This window comes from Mizuhopecten yessoensis, unplaced genomic scaffold (genome assembly GCF_002113885.1).
Source record: "Mizuhopecten yessoensis strain PY_sf001 unplaced genomic scaffold, ASM211388v2 scaffold5519, whole genome shotgun sequence".
In the NCBI taxonomy this organism is placed as follows: Eukaryota; Metazoa; Mollusca; class Bivalvia; order Pectinida; family Pectinidae; genus Mizuhopecten; species Mizuhopecten yessoensis.
Window position 1 is genome coordinate 1,385,949 of NW_018406089.1, and position 21,179 is coordinate 1,407,127.

The 21,179-nt window shown below is 38.7% G+C and overlaps 1 protein-coding gene across 7 annotated transcripts in view; it reads right to left on the reverse strand.

Annotated features, from left to right (window-relative positions):
• LOC110450834 (kinesin-like protein KIF28P) overlaps positions 1-17,527 on the reverse strand; it is a 103,066-nt gene extending 85,539 nt beyond the window's left edge. For all 7 annotated transcript variants that reach the window (XM_021498602.1, XM_021498601.1, XM_021498600.1 and 4 more), the window contains exons 1-3: positions 17,371-17,527; positions 10,314-10,352; positions 9,617-9,693 (exon numbers count right to left, since the gene is read on the reverse strand). In XM_021498602.1, coding sequence (XP_021354277.1) covers positions 9,617-9,693; positions 10,314-10,352; positions 17,371-17,384 — 130 coding nt within the window. In that variant the 5' untranslated portion in view covers positions 17,385-17,527. The remainder of the gene's footprint in view (positions 1-9,616; positions 9,694-10,313; positions 10,353-17,370) is intronic.
• Between the last annotated feature and the right edge of the window lie 3,652 nt (positions 17,528-21,179).

Below are 21,179 nucleotides of genomic sequence, written 5' to 3' on the forward strand. Positions count from 1 at the left end.
GTCTGGCCTACTTAAAATATATTGCTGAGAATATATTTTTTGTTTTTCCTTGTGGCCTCTTTCTTTGCTTAGGAGGCTACCTCGTCAGTACATGTTTGTTTTTGTAGTATTGTATATAGTTAGCTTATTGTGTTGAGTGAGTAGCCCCTGATACGCCAAAGTATAAGTTTGTATTTTCTTTTATCTTGCTATCTGCCTCATTTAAATATCTCGAATTGTAATAAACAGGTAAACTGTTGTTTCATCGTTTTTGTTGTGTATAAACCAGGCAGATATGACATGGATCAGTCTGGGTTATGGCCTATACCATGATTAGCTAGCAACCCATAGTCACAGGCACGTATAAGGTTCAGTATTTTATCCTTTTTTTCCCCAAGGACAACTTTCTGGTATGTGTAACTTCCCATGCCCATTGATATAAACAAACGTTTGAGTTCTAAATGAATATTAAACACATCATTTGAAGGACCTGAGAAACGCTGTAACAAACAACGATAAACAGTCATCACCTCCAGTCAAGCATACTGAACTCATTCACCCCTGAAGACACATTTGAACTCTTCCAATTCAAAGGTTGGAATAGTTCATTATGAAAGTTCAGGGGTGAATGAGTTAAAGCCCATATCAATGTGAGCACACACAAACCATTCCCCTAAATAATACATCAAGGCTATGCGTATATATATCCTGCTAATCAATAAAAACACACATCTAATAAATACACACATCTATATACATGCATCAATATCAACAGTGGCAAAAACACTTCAAACAGAAATACACAAGAGAATTAATAAAACTAAACAAGTATGATCGTTTTCATGGGTCTCTGACACATCAGAGAAACAAAACATGAAGATAACCATTAGTATTCCAATGATAGATTGAGATTGGCGACTCTTTGACAGATCCATGGTTTCTGGAGGACGGTGCGACCAAAACTTAACTCATTCACCCCTGAAGACACATTTGAACTCTTCCAATTCAAATAGTTCATTATGAAATTTCAGGGATGAAAGTGCTAGGTTGCATCCCTCACCTTGAGATCTGAAAGGGGGAGGCACTTGTGACCTCCCAAAAATACCCCCCCAAAAAAAAGACATTTTTGTCGAAAGAAAGAAAATGTCTGGAAGACATAAAAGTCCCCTGGCCTTTGCCCTGTCAAATTACTTTCTTTGTTTAAAAAGTTCCTATAAACAGTAACAGAGACTTTGATTGGTAGACCTATAAGTAGTAGCAAGAGGCCTTTGCATCCCGAAATTAGAACTCTTCCAAGGTATTCTCATTCATGGCCACGACCATGGATGCATTATATAAACTTTGATGAAAATCTGTTCAGAAATGAAGTTGGTTGCATCATGATGGGAGGCAACAGGATGGGCCGCCTGAGTAACATTATACGCCCCCCCCCCCCCCCCCCCCCCCCCCCCCTCCTGATGAAATTGATAAAATGCTATTATGCTGGCATGCACCACGACTCGAGGTAACTTTGATAGAATTCCATAATATCCTAATACCTGATTAATTTGATAAAAAAAGGGTTGCATGTTGAATTTGAAAGAACTAAAAAAACAATTATTCCAGGTATAAAATCTTTGTGGATGAGCAGGGAACAATCCAGACTATCAACTTTGTTTTGAGTAAATAAAAAGATTTTCAATACAAATTCAACCAAACCTAATGCTTGATATTTAAATACTAGTTGAATGAAATTTAAATCTAATGCACGACTTAAAAATATGTGTAATGATGTGTATTCGGTAATCAATAAAGTATGCGCTATAAAATAGTGTTATAGTACTAACGTCAATTGTAGTACCACTGGTATATCTCTCACAATTCTAGTCAAGCAAGACCAATAAACGATAAGACCTCATACAAAATGCATAAGCATGCATGCAAGGTTGATATTTTTAAACATCGAGATCTAACAAGCCCAAGGTGAACAGGACAGAGAACAACAATGAATGAAATCCAGATTCTGTTGTTACTAGTGTATATTGAAACAAAACCAACCTCTTCCATAAAAATAGATGAAATAAAGTTGTTTGCAGTGTACAGCTATTTCAAGTGATGATATATAAACAAAGTGTTGAAAGTTTTCAAAAAAGGCTGTAAAAAGATGTTATGAGTATTAATATTCTGGACATAATGTATGTATGAAAATAGAATGAACAAGGCATGGCTAAGAATTTTCCTAAGTTGCATACAATTATAAATCTATTTTTAGATCATGCTCGTATGTATGCATTTTATGCAAAATTGACAAGTGACACTTTTAATCAAATAAATTTCATCGCATTGCATTGTATTATAAATGGTAAAATGTATACAGCAAACTTAGATAGATTCTAGACTAGACTGGGAAACCCCCATCCTCCCTGGTCGATTCTTGAGTAAAGTGAGATACCCAAACCTTCCTTGGTTGTGCCTTCCCTGGTTGATTCTTGAGAAGAGTGGGATACCCATGTCTTTCCTTGTTGATTCTTGAGAAGAGCGAGATGCTCATACCTTCTCTTGTTATTCTTGAGTAAGAGTGGGATAAACCAATGACTTCCCTGGTTGAATCTTAAGATTTGAGTAGGAAAACTCTTTAAATTTCTCTGGTTGTATTAAATGGTAGAATGAGCCTGGGACTCCACCACTAACACTGGTTGATTCTAAGCTACTAGACTGGGATATCCCAATCTTCCCTGGTCGAATTCTAGAGTAAAGTGGGTCACCCCTGTCCTCCTGGTTAGTTCTATGAAAGAGTGAGGTTGGGACAGAACCCTGCTTGATTCTAGAGTCAGATTGGACAGCCCATCCACTATTGTTCTAGTTAGACATGTAATATTACAGGATGATTAGGTTTTGTATCTCAGAAATGAACACATTCTATTGTGATCAATAACCTTCTTTACCAGTTACAGTAAAGCCCTAGTTCAGTTATTTTTCAATCATTACGCATCACAAAAAGGCTGGGACGTGTATAGTTTTACGAAACCAATGTTTAGTGGTGGACGCGGTATGCTAGTCACACTGAAAAGGCTCTCCGCACTGTTTGAGTCTGGCTCGTTTTTAAACATAAAGTATTGATATATCGGTTAGCTTTGTGTGGCGTATATAGACTGTCAGAGTTTGCACTGAGGTGTAGGACAATACCTGGAGTGTCTCCATCAACAGTGGCCGGGTAGCGACATGTATACCCAGTCTTTTGTTTACGTTACAACAACACACAGAAGTGTGGTCAATAATAACACTTACACCGCTACAATAAACTGATCACATGAACCATTAATACACATTTCATTTTTAATGGGCTTGTTGATCCAACATGGACATTTTTTTATGCATACACATTTTTTTGAATTGCATCCAACAAATAAATTTACAAGTCTGTACTCTAGCACTATTGGATAAAAGAAAAGGCATCTATTTATAAACGGGAATGGATAACACAAAGGCAGGATGTGACAGGGCATGCTAATATGGAATGTCACAAATTTTAAAGCTGAGCAGAACGTTGTATTACAAGCAAGACATATCCTATTCTGTCAACCAGTTGAAACATTAAAATTCCAGAGTTTATCCTCGGGACTCGTTTCTATATATACACGCAATATCTCCGATACTGTCCGGGACATTTACCCATATATCTATTGAACATAGAGCATCAATATCCAATCACAGGCTATCAGATCCACGCCTTATCTACGCATAATGTGTGGCCCTCGACTTATCTCCACGGCGAGCTGTCTCTGGACGTTTTATTACACCGTTGAATTATTAATGACACTCTATTACTCTTACCAATCTATACAAACAAAGTTGTCTATCCGCCCTCCAGTCAAATATCTCGTACATATAAATTACAAAATTACTTTCTCTCGAGACCAACCATAAGCCCCAGTACTTTTAACCCCGTTAGTTGTATATAAATTAAAGTGCTTCAGCTCTGATCCCTGCCTGACTTCTATATTCGACATAACAAGTCCCCTGGTAGGGTAGGCTCAGGGAAAGTATTTGTTTTGCCCCTATAGATAACAGGGTGTTGGAGAGCCTATAAGTAAAGTGATTTGAGATTAGCTGTTGACCGTATGTAAAGTGACTCTTGTCTGACATATAATATCTATGACAAGTGTAATACAATGTTATAATGAGAACGTTAACTGTGAAGTTCTGTAGATATGGTTTACTCCTTATCACTGAACGTAAATAGCTAATGCCTAATAACATTTCAATGCCTTAATGATGGAAAGAGTTGGGTGAAAGTTTCAGCCATGCAGTAGTCATCTAAGTGCAAAATAAAGCTTGAAAAAGAACCTCTGATGCTGGGTTTCGTGTCAGATTTGTTTCACAAGGATATATGAAATTAACTTTGGTTGTTTCCCTAAGTTTTCAGGTGAGGACGTGTCGGGAGGATGTCACATGGTGTAGGGTATATATAGGGAGCATGCACTAGGTGAAAGTCACGTGGTGTAGGGTATATATAGGGAGCATGCGCTAGGTGGATGTTACATGGTGTAGGGTATATATAGGGAGCTCGCGCTAGGTGGATGTCACGTGGTGGAGGGTATATATAGGGAGCACTCGCTAGGTGGATGTCACATAGTGTAGGGTATATATAGGGCGCATGCGCTAGGTGGATGTCACATCGTGGAGGGTACATATAGGGAGCACGCGCCAGGTGGATGTCCCATGGTGTAGGGTATATATAGGGGGCATGCACTAGGTGAAAGTCACGTGGTGTAGGGTATATATGGGGAGCATGCGCTAGGTGGCTGTCACATGGTGTAGGGTACATATAGTGAGCACGCGCTAGGTGGCTGTCACGTGGTGTAGGGTATCTATAGGGAGCATGCGCTAGGGGGATGTCACATGGTGTAGGGGATATATAGGGAGCATGCGCTAGGTGTATATATAGGGAGCACACGCTAGGGGGATGTCACGTGGTGTAGGGTTTATATAGGGAGCACGCGCTAGTTGGATGTCACATCGTGTAGGATACATATAGGGAGCACGCGCTATGTGGATGTCACGTGGTGTAAGGTATATATAGGGAGCACGTGCAAGGTGGATGTCACGTGGCGTAGGGTATATATAGGGAGCTCGCGCTAGGTGGATGTCACATAGTGTAGGGTATATATAGGGCGCATGCGCTAGGTGGATGTTACATGGTGTAGGGTATATATAGGGCGCATGCGCTAGGTGGATGTTACATGGTGTAGGGTATATATAGGGCGCATGCGCTAGGTGGATGTCACGTGGTGTAGGGTATATATAGGGAGCACATGCAAGGTGGATGTCACGTGGTGTAGGGTATATATAGGGAGCATGCGCTAGGGGGATGTCACATGGTGTAGGGTACATATAGTGAGCACGCGCTAGGTGGATGTCAGGTGGTGTAGGGGTTATATAGGGAGCACGCGCCAGGTGGATGTCACATGGTGTAGGGTATATATAGGGAGCACACGCTAGGTGGATGTCACATGGTGTAGGGTATATATAGGGAGCACCCGCTAGGTGGATGTCACGTGGTGTAGGGTTTATATAGGGAGCACGCGCTAGGTGTATGTCACATCGTGTAGGGCATATATAGGGAGCACGCGCTAGGTGGATGTCACGTGGTGTAAGGTATATATAGGGAGCACGCGTTAGTTGGATGTCACATCGTGTAGGGTATATATAGGGAGCACGCGCTAGGTGGATGTCAGGTGGTGTAGGGTTTATATAGGGAGCACGCGCCAGGTGGATGTCACATGGTGTAGGGTATATATAGGGAGCACGTGCTAGGTGTATGTCACGTGGTGTAGGGTATATATAGGGAGCACATGCAAGGTGGATGTCACGTGGTGTAGGGTATATATAGTGAGCACGCGCTAGGTGGATGTCACTTGGTGTAGGGTATATATAGGGAGCACGCGCTAGGGGGATGTCACGTGGTGTAGGGTATATATAGGGAGCATGCGCTAGTTGGATGTCACATCGTGTAGGGGTACATATAGGGAGCACGCGCTAGGTGGATGTCACGTGGCGTAGGGTATATATAGGGAGCACGCGCTAGGTGGATGTCACATGGTGAAGGGTATATATAGGGAGCACGCGCTAGGGGGATGTCACGTGGTGTAGGGTATATATAGGGAGCACGCGCTAGGTGGATGTCACGTGGTGTAGGGTATATATAGGGAGCATGCGCTAGTTGGATGTCACATCGTGTAGGGTATATATAGAAGTATGCGCTAAGTGTGCTCTTTCGAGTTCGTTGCTCATCACCGTATCTATACATGCTAATTATCTTATATATAGTGTAAGGATGTTTTTTGCTAAACACATTCAAATGCAATTATTAGTAGACGCATGTTGGCCAGTGGGAGTAGTATATAGTGGTTAGGTGTGGTATGTTGGCCAGTGGGGATAGTATATAGTGGTTAGGTGTGGTATGTTGGCCAGTGGGAGTAGGATATAGTGGTTAGGTGTGGTATGTTGGCCAGTGGGAGTAGAATATAGTGGTTATGTGTGGTATGTTGGCCAGTGGGGGTAGGATATAGTGGTCAGGTATGGTATGTTGGCCAGTGGGGTTAGGATATAGTGGTTAGGTATGGTATGTTGGCTAGTGGGGGTAGGATATAGTGGTTAGGTATTGTATGTTGGCCAGTGGGGGTAGGATATAGTCGTTAGGTGTGGTATGTTGGCCAGTGGAGGTAGGATATAGTGGTTAGGTATGGTATGTTGGCTAGTGGGGGTAGGATATAGTGGTTAGGTATTGTATGTTGGCCAGTGGGGGTAGGATATAGGGGTTAGGTGTGGGATGTTGGCCAGTGGGGGGAGGATATAGTGGTTAGGTGTGGTATGTTGGCCAGTGGGGGGAGGATATAGTGGTTAGGTATGGGATGTTGGCCAGTGGGGATAGGATATAGGGGTTAGGTGTGGTATGTTGGCCAGTGGAGGTAGGATATAGTGGTTAGGTATGGTATGTTGGCCAGTGGGGGTAGGATATAGTGGTTAGGTATGGCTTGTATCTGGTTGTGGATTGTAATAAATGAATGAGCAATGAGCTATCATCCCATTTATGTCTTGTGTGATCATTTGAATTTAATTGATTTATATAAGGACGAATACTATGAGGGAGAATATAAATCACGATGATAAACAACAGGCTTTGAACACTCAATCTGACAAAAGGTACTACACAATTGAAATTTAGTAAATGGATGCTGTACCAAGAGAGATACAAAAGCAAAAAAAACAGAATTCTGAAAAAGATGTTTGATTTTATATTGATTTCATACACATATGATATCATTTTGAAATCTGGTAATCTGGAACTAAATCATAGGGGGCGTAGTGGTGAAATCGCCAAATTCAGCCAATCGCTGGACAGGATTCGGCAGATGAAAGCGAGCAAATCTAGGATAACAATAGGTGCAGACCTACTGAAGTAGATCCAGCCTAAAAATGACACATATCAACTGTTAAACCTGGTACCGCAGATTCCCTAAGCAGGAGACAAAGAGAGACTCCCTGGCTCTAGATATAGAGGAACCCCAGCTTCATTGCCTGGTGTTATCATGCAGTAGGACACAGCAGGCTCACCTACACAGGATTACGTGTAAGGAAGAGGATATTGGAAATCACAACCCTTTCATGGCTGATCTAGTTAATGTACTAGCATTATGAATTGTACAATGTCAAATGAAGACAGATGACAATGCTTTTGTTTCACGACATGTGAATCCTTTTAGCTGTAACGGGTGAAAAGAGAAATGATACAGCCAGACCAGGGTTCAAACTCGGGACTCTGAACTTTAGACGGAAGCTCTACCAATTGAGCTGGTCGCGGAAGATTGACCCAGTCCAGTTTAGCTACAACGCCAATCAGCAGTAACATACCAATGAAATATTGGCGTTCTGGAGTCTCATTACATCTCAATAATTGTAGATCAATGAAGAAATTGACTTTATATATCAAATGTATATGCAGCCGAAAAATTTGCCTATTAAGACACAGCTTCTTTGCTCACAGTCAAATGGCATTAGAAAACAAAACAAACATTTCCTAAAGTATCTTCAATGAACTTTTTCAGCTTTCCATTGGATTTAAGTCTTTCCAGCAAAAAACTTGGTGGGAGCTTTCCAACAATTTGCACAATATGAAATAAAGTCACTAATCAATGCCCCATCATATATTCAGGTACTTTTTAATGGTTGTAAAAAACCTGATATATATATATATGTATATAAACACAAAGTGCAGTAATATGATACGGAGATTTGTTTCCTTACTGTGGGAGTGGGTTCTGTGGTTTATGAACTTAGTCACTGTTGGGTTATCCAAGTTGGTTATTATAATGATTTTTTTTTTCAAGTATTATCTAAAACCCTAGATTTACAATACTTGCTTACTTTTGATAGATGTAGCATTTTGTAATTTATCATCTAAATACACGCTGATTTTTTTCTTGATGGTAGTAGGGGCACTACAGTATATGTATTTTTCATTGGGAATAGGGTGGAAAATGGGCGCCAAATAATCCTGCGCCAAATGATCCTTAAAAATCTCACATATTACTTGTGCATAGTAAGCTATTGGGTTAGAACTTTTAACAGTATATCAGTTATACCAGATTTAAAATAGATAGTTCACATTTTTTTTTTAACTCAGCAGAGATTGTGACAACAGGTAAAAATGTTCAAACTGATTATAGCTCCGACTAACACCTAGTGGTTGTTACAACATATGAAATCTCAATAGATATAAATCACCTTCAGGTCAATAAGACCATTTAAAGAGCATTACAGTCACTTAATAACAACAAGAAATTCCAAACCTACTACATATTGAAACTACTGTAATTGACTTTAAAAGTGCCCTAGGTCCTTATTAGCAATTCAGAAAATCAGAATGACTGCAGAGTGTTACAAATTGTAAAAATAATCCTAACAGACAATTTTTCGACAAAGTTAGTAACTTTTCTAAATCAAAGTGAATAGATAGGATGGCTGGACCAGGAAAGGGATAAACGCAGTTATTTTAATGAATGTTGTACTAAATAAGAAATTCTGCTCGACCTGTATACACTGAAAATGGTCTTAAAGTCAATCTCACACTTGGTTTCTACTTACCGTAATAGCCATTAATAGCGCTCCTCTCCCTAATAAGAGCCCCCTTCCCCATTTTTTTGAGAGAAATTGAAATTAAATAGGCCCCCCCCCCCCAATTTCTCTCCCAGAACTGTGACCAGTCAATGATACGACAGTATCTAACACTTTACAGCAGAGACTTATGTCTGGTGACTATGGCTGGACTCCTGTGAGGGGGATGAAACATTTGAATTCAAAACTTCCAGCCACACTGCATGGTTATAATGTCCTTCAGTGATAATGGTTGAAGTTGCACAACTTATTTTATCATAACTGATGTTTTATTATCCTACGAAACATCCTCAATCGAAGCATTTTTTTTTAAAGTGCCCTGGGCGCTTATTACAGTGAATATACTTAAATTCTACAACAGAATATACGCAATTACTTCTTTGATTGGCTGAAGGAATATCATTATCCCCTCCACCCTCCCCCAGTGAACGAATGTGATTTCTTCAGCAGCACACAGAGATATTATCAGTTTCGTACTTACTTGGGGTTTCTGGGTTGGCTATTGAGGTCATTTGACCTGACATTTTTATCATAAGATTGGCCTTGCGATCCTTCTCCCTACAAGACAAAGATTGACAAACTGACACAATAATCATAATATAATCCTTCAAATACAATCAAACTTTTATCATGTGACCACCCATGGGAAGTCCAAAAGTGGTTGCTTAACACAGGTTAACTCTTAACCCATTCATCCCTAAAGTCACTTTGAAACTTACAAAATCAATGACTGGGCAAGTTCTGTTTAGATATGTAGGGGTGAATGAGGTAATACAGGTTCAGTTCAGAAATTAATGACTACAACATGGAACATTGAATGTATTAATCTCTTAACAAAACATCAGAAAGTTTGACTGTAGATGCAAGAGGTACACAAAACCTTAATAATTCATCACTATCTTTTTCTTGATATCAATGGTTATTGGGATCAAGCATTTCACCAATTGTTCACATATTTTTCAGTTCACAATACAATTCATGATTTAAACATATCTGTATACTGAATTGCCTATACTTTATGGAAGTTTTATTATTGCTATTGTTGCAGGACAACCTGAAATGATACACAAAACATAACTACATTTACTAATATACTTATTTTTTATCAGTTATCTTTGCATTGCTCATGATAAGCACAAGTTAGAAGTATTATGGATATTTCAAGGAAGAGTGCTCACCTTTGGTTGAAGGGCCGGACCCGCACCGCAACCTTCACCCTGAAATGGAAAAAAAACAAAAACCTTATTTCAACAAGAACATGTATAGCATCATTTTTCTTAGGAACCATTCCACAACTCACGTATAAGGTTTATTGGCCCTTTTATGGTTATGCATGTGTCTGAAAAGTTTTGAATGAGTAAAACGGAAACTGCATAAATTGATATGGTCTAGATTATATTTAAGATAAGCAGTTTCGTATCACTGACCTTTAAACTCCAAATGAATAGATTTATTTCCCCTGTCGTAAAAGAGAAGGCAAGACAATTTGCACGAGAAATTGTCTGGGATGCAGTTTGAAGTACTGGTCAAGAATGCATTTGAAATCAAATATAGAACCACAATAACTTTGAACTTTGAACCCTGGAATAATATATTGGATTCTTTTGTCCTTGCTTGAGTCACATTTTAAATGAATACAGTAAAACATTGAGCCGATTGTCCAGAATGCATCTGAATTATCTTGTCACAATGGCTTTTACCGGCATACTGAACCCCCTAAAAAATGTTCCAGAGTTCTGGGTATTTGCTTGGGTAATGTGACTGTGTGCCTGTGGAGTGTTAAGACCCAGGTAAAAAGTTTTTCAACTTAGGCAAGCAATTAGCAAATGTATACAGATCGGGTAATTGCAGTATACCCCCTTCATCTTTTGGAGTAGTGAAACAGTCGAACCTTGGTATCTCGAGGTCGACAGGGTCATAGAAAAACTTTGAGTCATCCGAGTGTTCAAGTTAAGTGGGTTAATATATTGGTATGAAATGTACTGATTGGACATAGCACTAGCAGTCGTTGATTTGTACTAATAGCCAATGCTTATAATCAATTGATGGATGATATACGTAATTAATAAGGCCAAAACAAAAATGGTGTTTGTTTAGGGTTCCCGACCGACCCTAGCTTTTTACCCCCCGACCCAAAACTTTTTGATGAAAAAGAAAAAGAAAAAAAACAGTGTTCCCTGTCACTTTTGTAATTGGGGCTTTTTGTACCCCCATACCTCTCAAAATGGGGGTATGGCTGCATTTATTAGGTGTACACCTTATCTAAATCCCCATGGGTATCTAATATCATCACAAAATTGTTAACTAATTGTAGCAATGCCATTTTTACAGGTTTAAAAACACCAAGAATTAGTCAGTAACAGAATGAAAATTGTGTAAGGAGGCAGTACCCAAATTGGATCACTTTTGGCAAAAATACTTATACTTCAATAAATGTGTCAAAAATCAGTTATAACAATGATGTATTCTTAGCCATGCACCAGTTTGTTTCTTCAGATGATTCGTTTTTAAATTCAAATTGCACAAGAAAACGCAATTCAAACTCAAATGTCTGTGTTTTGATTACGTTTTTAAATAAGAGGCCCAGATGGCCTGTATAGCTCACCTGGATATCTAAGCAATCATGGCAAAATATTCTCCAAATGCGATCCAAGGGAATATGCCAGCCCCCAAGGCCAATCCAGGATCAATTCTAATATCATGACTGCACTCGTCTCTTTATGCCCAACAATTGTATATATAATTTTGGGGAGGGGATCTTAACCATTTCGAAGCTATGACCCAGGGACTATGTCTCCAAGGGTGGGGCCAGACCCTAGGGCCATCCTGGAAGCAACTGTGCATTCTTCTTTTCATACTCAGCAATTGTATATATGGTTATGCGGTGGGGATCTCAACCATTTCCAAGTGATAAACTTATTTTGGCCCCACCCCTTAGCCCAGGGGGTCAGCCCCCAGATTTGTACAATTTTAAATACCCACCACCTAGGAATGCTTCCAGTTAAATATGGTTGATATCCACTTCTAAGTTCCAGAGAAGAAGTCACTTAAAGCAATATAGCCAAATTGCCTGCTTTTGGCCCCGCCCCTTAGCCCCCTGGGGGGTCATCCCGACCATTTGTACAATTTTGAATCCCCATCACTTAGGGATGCTTCCAGTCAAATATGGTTGATATCCATTTCTAAGTTCCAGAGAAGAAGTCGCTTAAAGCCATATAGCCAAATTGCCCCCTTTTGGCCCCGCCCCTCAGCCCCCTGGGGGGTTCAGCCCCAAGATTTGTACAATTTTGAATACCCACCACCTAGGAATGCTTCCAGTCAAATATGGTTGATATCCATTTTTTAGTTCCAGAGAAGAAGTCCCTTAAAGCAATATAGCCAAATTGCCCCCTTTTGGCCCCGCCCCTCAGCCCCCTGGGGGGTTCAGCCCCAAGATTTGTACAATTTTGAATACCCACCACCTAGGAATGCTTCCAGTCAAATATGGTTGATATCCATTTCTCTGTTCCAGAGAAGAAGTCACTTAAAGCAATATAGCCCAAATGCCTGCTTTTGGCCCCGCCCCTTAGCCCCCTGGGGGGTCATCCCGACCATTTGTACAATTTTGAATCCCCATCACCTAGGGATGCTTCCAGTCAAATATGGTTGATATCCATTTCTTAGTGTCAGAGAAGAAGTCGCTTAAAGCCACATAGCCAAATTGCCCCCTTTTGGCCCCGCCCCTCAGCCCCCTGGGGGGTTCAGCCCCAAGATTTGTACAATTTTGAATCCCAACCACCTAGGAATGCTTCCAGTCAAATATGGTTGATATCCATTTTTTAGTTCCAGAGAAGAAGTCGCTTAAAGCAATATAGCCAAATTGCCTGCTTTGGGCCCCGCCCCTCAGCCCCCTTGGGGGTCAGCCCCACCATTTGTACAATTTTGAATCCCTACCACCTAGGAATGCTTCCAGTCAAATTTAGTTAAATTCCAATCAGTAGTTAAGAAGAAAAAGTTGTTTAAAGAAATTGTTGATGGACGGACGACGTAAGGACGGACAACGGATGCCACGGTCCTTCGGACCCGGTGAGCTAAAAATGGCGCGTTTTACTGAAACAGAGATCATGTAACTTACCCACACTGGGCACAGACAGTCATTATGTAAGAAGCTGACAACAAAAATCCAAATAGCGTCTGCTGGGTTTTTTCTTCATTCATGATCAATTATGCAATATAGTGATAATCAGCCCCGAGGATACTGATAATCCGGCTATGCACTCAGGTATTATTGTAGGACAGTGCGGACTCATTACCTCCCGTAGTAATTATATTCGCCGCTTGGTACGCTGCATGCATTGTTTATTACCGGACTTCAGTCATTCCCGGGAAATTCTGACAGTCACTTTCAATTTTCTGAATATCATCATTTAAAATACAAACATGCTATAAAAACGGCTGAACATTGTACAAAATTATTGTGTGTACACTCATGCTTAGTATGACGAATTTACGCGTGCAAAGGTGTTTACTACGCGTGAATCACCCAGGATTCTGTATGATCGGGAACACTGAAACCCACTGATTTTCGAATTTTAGAAGGTTCCTTGCCTTTCAAAATGGCTTCCAGCTCCGTGTTGGCGCTAAATTTCATCATATGGAGCACAATTTGCCTCCAAATGTAATTCTTTGTTTTACATACAAAAAATTCCGACCTACCTACCCTAGTTTTTTTTCCCATGCAAACCTAAACAGACTATATATTTGTTTGGCCTAGGACAAATACATGAATGTTATTTTATAATAAACATGCTTACGAAAATAGTGCAAGTTTTTTTTACGTAAAACGTACTTTCATTTAATGCGATGAAAACGGTTCGACCATATTGCGAATTTATTATGAAATATGGACGGGCCTAGTGATTAAATGTGGATTTGGCTAGTCTTGCCAAAGTCTTTTTAGGTCTTCATTTATATTTGCAAGTCTGTCAAGTTTTACCTCTGAAGTGTTACATTCAAAATAGAACTATCCCGCTGTCTCCGAGCTCGTACTTTACGATGCGGAAATTGAAGTGCACAAGTCTAAAACAAATCACAGAAATGGAGCGTACGCATAGTTGATTCTTTAAATGGCTCCTGTAAAAACATGAACCTATGAAGCTATCCTAGGTTGTGATTTTAACTGTGGAACTCTTTTATGCATGACCACGCTTTGTGACCAATTTTCCGGTTTGGACTGTCGTCAGTTTAGGTGTACAAATTAATAATTTTGCATATCTAGCTCCCCCATAATATTTTTTTTGGTATATATTGTATTTACCTAAAAAGAAAAACAACTGATGACGGAACTACTTTTTACACTTCATAATGAAAAATTACAATGCACGCAGCTTTTTTTTAGCGCAATTGTTTAGTTTACGTAAAAATTAAATAAATCTTTAACTGTGCATTTACAACGTGTTTGTCTATTTTTTTAAAATTAAATTATAAAGAATGCCCAAGATTTTGTTTTGGTATATACTGTATATATACCAAAACAAAATCTTGGTCATTCCTTAATTAAACGAAATCGCAGTAAGTACAGAATACTGTTGATCAACAATGATGGAGTTTGTTATTTCTTATGAACAACGTGGTTATGACAGTCCGCACACTTCAAATTCACAGTCTTAAGCTTTATCGTAAATTATCTTTTCCATGATAGTCTACTCACGAAAGAGTCTTGAGTAGACTCTACCATACATCCATCTGGATGAGTCAATGATGGTCTACACTGGTGAATGGGTCAACACATTAATGTATTTTTTTTAAGACACCAGTATTGATTTTAAATATCTATTAATGACTTTATTTTCTATACTCAGAATGGTACAACAATAATTTACAACTAATTATATACATTTAAACATTTTGATACACTTTTCCATAAATTTCCGGCAACAAATTGTCGTATGTCAAGGGGTCAAACTTAGGCCAGGGTTATCCAATACGAATTAGCAGGGAAACTGATGAATCTAAAATCTTGCTAATAGGATTAATTAGATATAAGAATAAAGTTTTGGAATTCTACTGACCCAGTACAACTGATACTGTTAATTATGAGTTTCAAAGTACAATTTTAGCTATATCAGGTATCAGGAATCCAGATAATTTAAATACTAAAGGTCTTTAAGGATTCCTGCACCTCTACCAAAAACTGAAACTACTCATTGGAATCTGCTTTTTCGGCATGACTATAGCTTTGATAAACTGAAGTCCGGAAAGAAAATTACACCTTGCAAGACTTTTATGAAAAAGACTAAAGGTGACATAAACAAAATATAATCAAGTGTTTTGAGTTTAAAAACTTCAGTGTGACTACAACGGGAAGCAAACCCAGGATTTCAGATTGTTATATGATCTCTATGTAACCGATTGAGCTATCTGGCCAAGGACAATGTCTTTTTCCAACTGTGCTACAGTTACCAGGTATATCCAAACCAAAATCAAGGGGAGGTTACTGTATATACAAGAAACCAGAGTGCAGCACTGGGACAGGGATCCTTAAAACAAGGAACAAACAGATTTTTATAAATGCCACAGTTCCACTACACATTGTAATGTAGACAGAAGGATCATTGAATAAATTTCCTCCTAGAGCCTCAGAAATCATCAGCATGCAGTTCTAGATGTTATTATTTCATTTTTAACTTTTTTCATTTTTTTTTCAATGGGTTTTACTTTTCAAGAATGATGTAATAAGAAAACATGGAAAGACGTGATGAAAAATCAGCCACATAGTTTATGATAATCAATTGAGAAAATCAACTGAATTCAGATGTATATAGATCATATTTGGAACTTGACCAAACATTAAAATCTTCATCTTGACACTTTCATTTCTGAGATAAAACAACCATTCAAGGAGGAATTGGCAAGTTACAAAGTAATTAAGCTTTGAAACTGTCAAACATATTCAGATATACATGTACGCCTCAGAATTTGAAAAAGTTTGTATTCCAACCCCTATACAGATCTTTACTCTCTATCATGAAGCCAAGTGCCAGGTTCAATCGATCTTTGTACTCTTGATTAGCAATGCAACTGTGAAAAATACTGAAGATCTAAATAAATAGTTAAATTGTCTGTACCTTTCAAACAGACAAAATTGATTATAGATTAAACACATGGGCATGGCAAGCATGAGGAGCAACAATGGCGATTTACACTTAACTAATAAGCCCACTGCAATAAATTTCAGTCGATCAGCAGCCCGACAATGTTTAGTTCTATATCCATAATAAATGCATTAGCTCTCCAATAAATCGTCAGGTTCAACCACGTCTAATACGCTAGGATAAACAGATCGAATAGTAGACCATAGTACATAGGAATAATAAATGCAGCGTTCCATCTCAATTGTTCTGCGTTGTTGGAATATTTTTCTTGGAATTTGTGATAACCATCTGTTTTTGACAGATTTCCTCTATATACGGTAACCTCAGGGGTCTATCAAGGTGCTTTTTAGGTCCTTTAAATGGACCCATTCCCAATCGACAAAGTGTGATTTTTTTCTCAATTTTCACCTATGAAAACAATTATGCATATTTTTAAATCAATTTCTTACGATTGACTGTAAATATCAGCGTAAATAGGAAGGGCAGAATTATCATTTGCCATGAAAATAGGCTTAAATAGATGTTAAATTGTCTATATATATATATATATGTACATTTTCACGTAATCAGAGTTGATCGATTCATCTAGATTTCCTAACATTGTTCGTATGTCAATGATTTCCCCCCAGTTAGACAGTTTCATCCCAACTTGGTCCGTTTCCTAACCCCTGATTCTTATATTATGATTGCTATGTGATCTGTATGTATATTTATTTACATAGGTGTTTCTACATGAGTCAGAGGTCAAACAATTAAAGCAACTGTTAATCAAGGCTTCTGAATTGGACTATGGAACAACCAATAAACCATACTAGGAATTAAGGGGTTAATCTCGAAATCATTTTTTTGCAATTGACAATTTCGTGCCACGTTTGGTTTAAAGATTACATGTATAATTTACCAGCTTTTCGTGCGAGTCTGTCAAACAAACATGAGACTGACAAATATACAATCATTTGGCCTTTACTCTGCCTCGCTCGTGTAACACTCTAGTAAAGCATATGACCATATGCATGAATTGTCATCTGACAACGCGCAAGTACCCGGGTGATAAAGTCTCGGAAATACCAGTGATAGCCTCTCAGACCTTTGAAACACTTACCCTTCCTCAGGCATGGCTGTTTTGTGGTTGTGTAACAGAAAGTATTATAGGTAAAATCCCATGTTTACATTGAGTAGTTCGCTGTCACTATTCCGTCAGCCCCATGAACCGAACTGTCACTGACAAGCTGTCTGCTAGTACCACATGGATTTCAACACTGTAGGACAGGTGCGCTATATATAGTCTGTTTCAAAATAAGACACAAAAATCTACCCCGAATGTATTACGCGTACACCGACCGGTAGTCTAGCTGCTACCTTCAGATTAGCATCGGACTCAGTGGTCTGTGTCGAGCTTTTGTAATGAAGTAAATATCTGTAAATCAGATAAAAGAAAATTTATCAATTCATTAATTGAAAATCTGTCGGGCTTACATTTTTTTATTCAGTTACACTCACAAAGAATTTAAGCTCTATTTAAGTAAATTACAAATGTGTCGCCAGTTCATGTACTCGTCCTTTGCCTCTAACAGTGTTTCTTTTTAATTTGTATATGTGTGTTTGGGGGGAGGGGGGCTCATAATGTCTTTCCTTAAGGTCAGAACCAACGAAATCGATTGCATGAGGGTCACATATATATATATGTCGATTATAACATATTATTGATTACAAATACGAATCACATTGACTTAAGCAGAATGTTAATAAAGTTGTTCTGTGTAGGCAGATACAATTGTATATAGTGATCATTACAATATGTAGACACAAGTCGTATGCTAGATTGATTGTAAGATTTATACTTCTTGCGCACGTAACAGGAAAAGAAAAACACATAAACAAATGGCCACGTAGCTTCGGTAAGATTCGGGTAACATCTTGCCTAGCGTAAACACAGCACTTGAAACAATGGTTAGCGGACCTTCGCGTTGTAATCGTGATAACCCATGCATGTTCGAATCCTGGTCACGGCCCCACTGTAACGGGATAGGGAAAATGCATGGCCAAACTCAGATTCGAACCCGGAACCTCTTACTATAGACGGACGCTCTAACTCATTGATCTACATGGTCGCCGGCGATCGACCTAAATGTTCTACTGCAAATTTTAATAACTTTTGGACGATTATATATATATTATAATCTCATTTAAGCCGACCGCGAACACTCGTGTGCCGATTATACGTTATGTTTTACAAGTGAGCGTATTGTTTTAAGAGTTAAATCCCTCCCGGATCATTTTTTTCTCATTCGATCTCATTGGTAGTTGAGATTAGCTCACGATTTTCATTGGCCATCATGTTTTCGAAATTTCTGACTATGGTCAGTAACCATGCATAGTTTGGTCAGGGACAGTATATAATTTCACTATGCGTCCCTGGTTCGGTCGATTTCGCGATTTCTGTCAGTTTAGTTGTGTCATATTGGTCGAGGCCAAGTGATTTTGACGGCGTGTGTATGACCTCATGTTTGTATATCCTATATCTTGCCTGATGTTGATTAAAGGCAGACAAAAAACTTATTCCCCGAGTTTGTTGTTGTCGCCACTAAGTTATTGAGAAAATTATTAAGGTGGTAAATAAATTAAACTGCTTACAATTGTAACAGGGAGAGAATAGTGTGCTTCCACCGGTGATTGAACCCCCGATCCCAGACTTCCTAGACGGGCGCCCTACCACTGAGCTAAAGGAAAGTTCCCTCTAGCGTGAAGCTAGAAGGCGACCGTAATTCTATGTATGATTAAAATCTCCCACACAATTAAAAGACCGATAATTAGGTTAATCATAATGTTGCTCATCTACTATTAAAATTCTTACGACAAACACGCATTCCAGATGATAACATTACTGTGGTAACGTTAACGTGTAAAGGATTTAGACACCCGTATTAATAAAGCTGAAACGGACTATAGCTTTTAAAATCCTGTTGCTATTATAATGGCGACGTAAACAATCCAACTTTTTATTGATGGCAACGTGACTGGTCGATACACCTATACATTCGGAAAGTCCTACAGGACTGCCATAAACTGTCAATTGTATAGCTGACACAAAGTGGATTCATTTTCCATTTAACCCACATATATCGTGATGACAGTTGTGTATAATATTTCAGTGACGGTTGCTAACAAAGCGAGACCGATTTCCAGCCGATAGCAATTTTATTAATTTGTCTCTTTTGTTTTTATCACATTTAGTGTCCCGTGGGAGACACTAGTCAAATTGGAACACAATTATTGGAAATAAAACAAAGACTTTCAAGTTGCCAGTCTGTAAAACTGTATTGTGTATTAGAAACACACACATCAGTGAGTGACCAGAATTCAGTCCTGTCAACTTGACGATGCAAACAACTTTTTTTCCAAAGTATTAGCAAAAATACGAGCATGTGTTTAATTAGTAATTTTAATATGATCATTTTGAATCCCAGCTCAGTCGTGTTTAGTTTTTAGAAGAATTAATTTTGATTACCTACGTGTTTAAATTAGTAAATGAAGCTTCAAATGCTAACACAGTCCTAGATGTAATCATGCAGTGATGTCCCATACGGAATATTACGCTGATTGCATTTCATATATCACACACCATTAGCAATTATAAAGGCGTACATGTAACGGGTCCGTACGTCTTAACTGTTATTACATAACAGGCAGATATTTTCCCTCGGTTGATATCGTATATCTATAACTATTGTATTGTACTGTATTGTACAACCACGGACATAGATATTTCAAACGGACACACAAGAACTGAACTGTACTTTAACTTGAGACCTTACAATAATGCTTCTTATTCAAGTTCTAAATCAAAGCAATTGCTTTTCTTCGCCGTTTATCAGTTGAGGAATTGTTGTGGATCTAGTTCAAATGTCATACTAAGAATTATTTTCAAGGGGGGGGGGGGGGGGGGGGGGGGGGNATATCATCCCCCCTAGGTGCTAGGTTTAAAGGGAAGGAACTCCTATACAATCAGTTAAATATTTTAACGGGGTTTGTGAGAAGGTTCCATGCTGATTTCGGTGGTATTTGAGACAACGTGTATGTGACCTCTAGTGCATTCTGGTTGTACATTTTTTTATCAAGCGGGCTTTAATTTCTCTAAAAAAGTCATGATTTGATGTGAAGTTATGACCTTTCTTACGGTTTATGAGTACGTGCTATCTAGATTGTCAATAGTCATTTAACGGTGATTGTAGGATTTCGTGCAAGATTATAACAAAAATCTACTATTTGACCTAGGCTTGTAAAAAAAAGTCTTGCTAATGTTCCCTAATAAATAGTACTTGGCAAAAAACATCAACAGGTGCTACTCCTGAAGGCAGCATTGTAGGACGTGTGTGGCCCAGTGGGGGGGCCGGGGAGAATGGGAAATGGACATTGAAGTATGTTGCAGTAAGCGACGTGGCTAATACAATGAGGGGTATTGTATCGAGGTTTTACTGTACATTTATAGACTGGTTTGGCGTTCCTATATAGACCGGCATGAATATTAAAATCAAAACCATCTAATTCCTACTTAAATCACCAATAATTTCTAATTTCAGTAGTGGAAATTCGGACTATAAGCTGTTGGTTTAAACAATATTTATTACTGAAGGATGTACTCTTCTGAGGTTTCAGTCACGTTCAAGTCACGTTTTGATTTGGTGTTATGGGTTTTTGTAATACTTAACAAATTATGATAGATATAATAGCAAACACACATCTGAAAAACATGCAAAAAAACTAGATGTCTGTTGTGCGTAGAACATTTTTTACAAGAATTTTAAAAAAAATGACCAATTTGGCGGCCATTTTGAAAAAGTGTTTTTATGTGAATTTCTTGCGCTTCACAAAGGGCCAAAATTCTCCTTTTTTGACACTAGATTGATCACT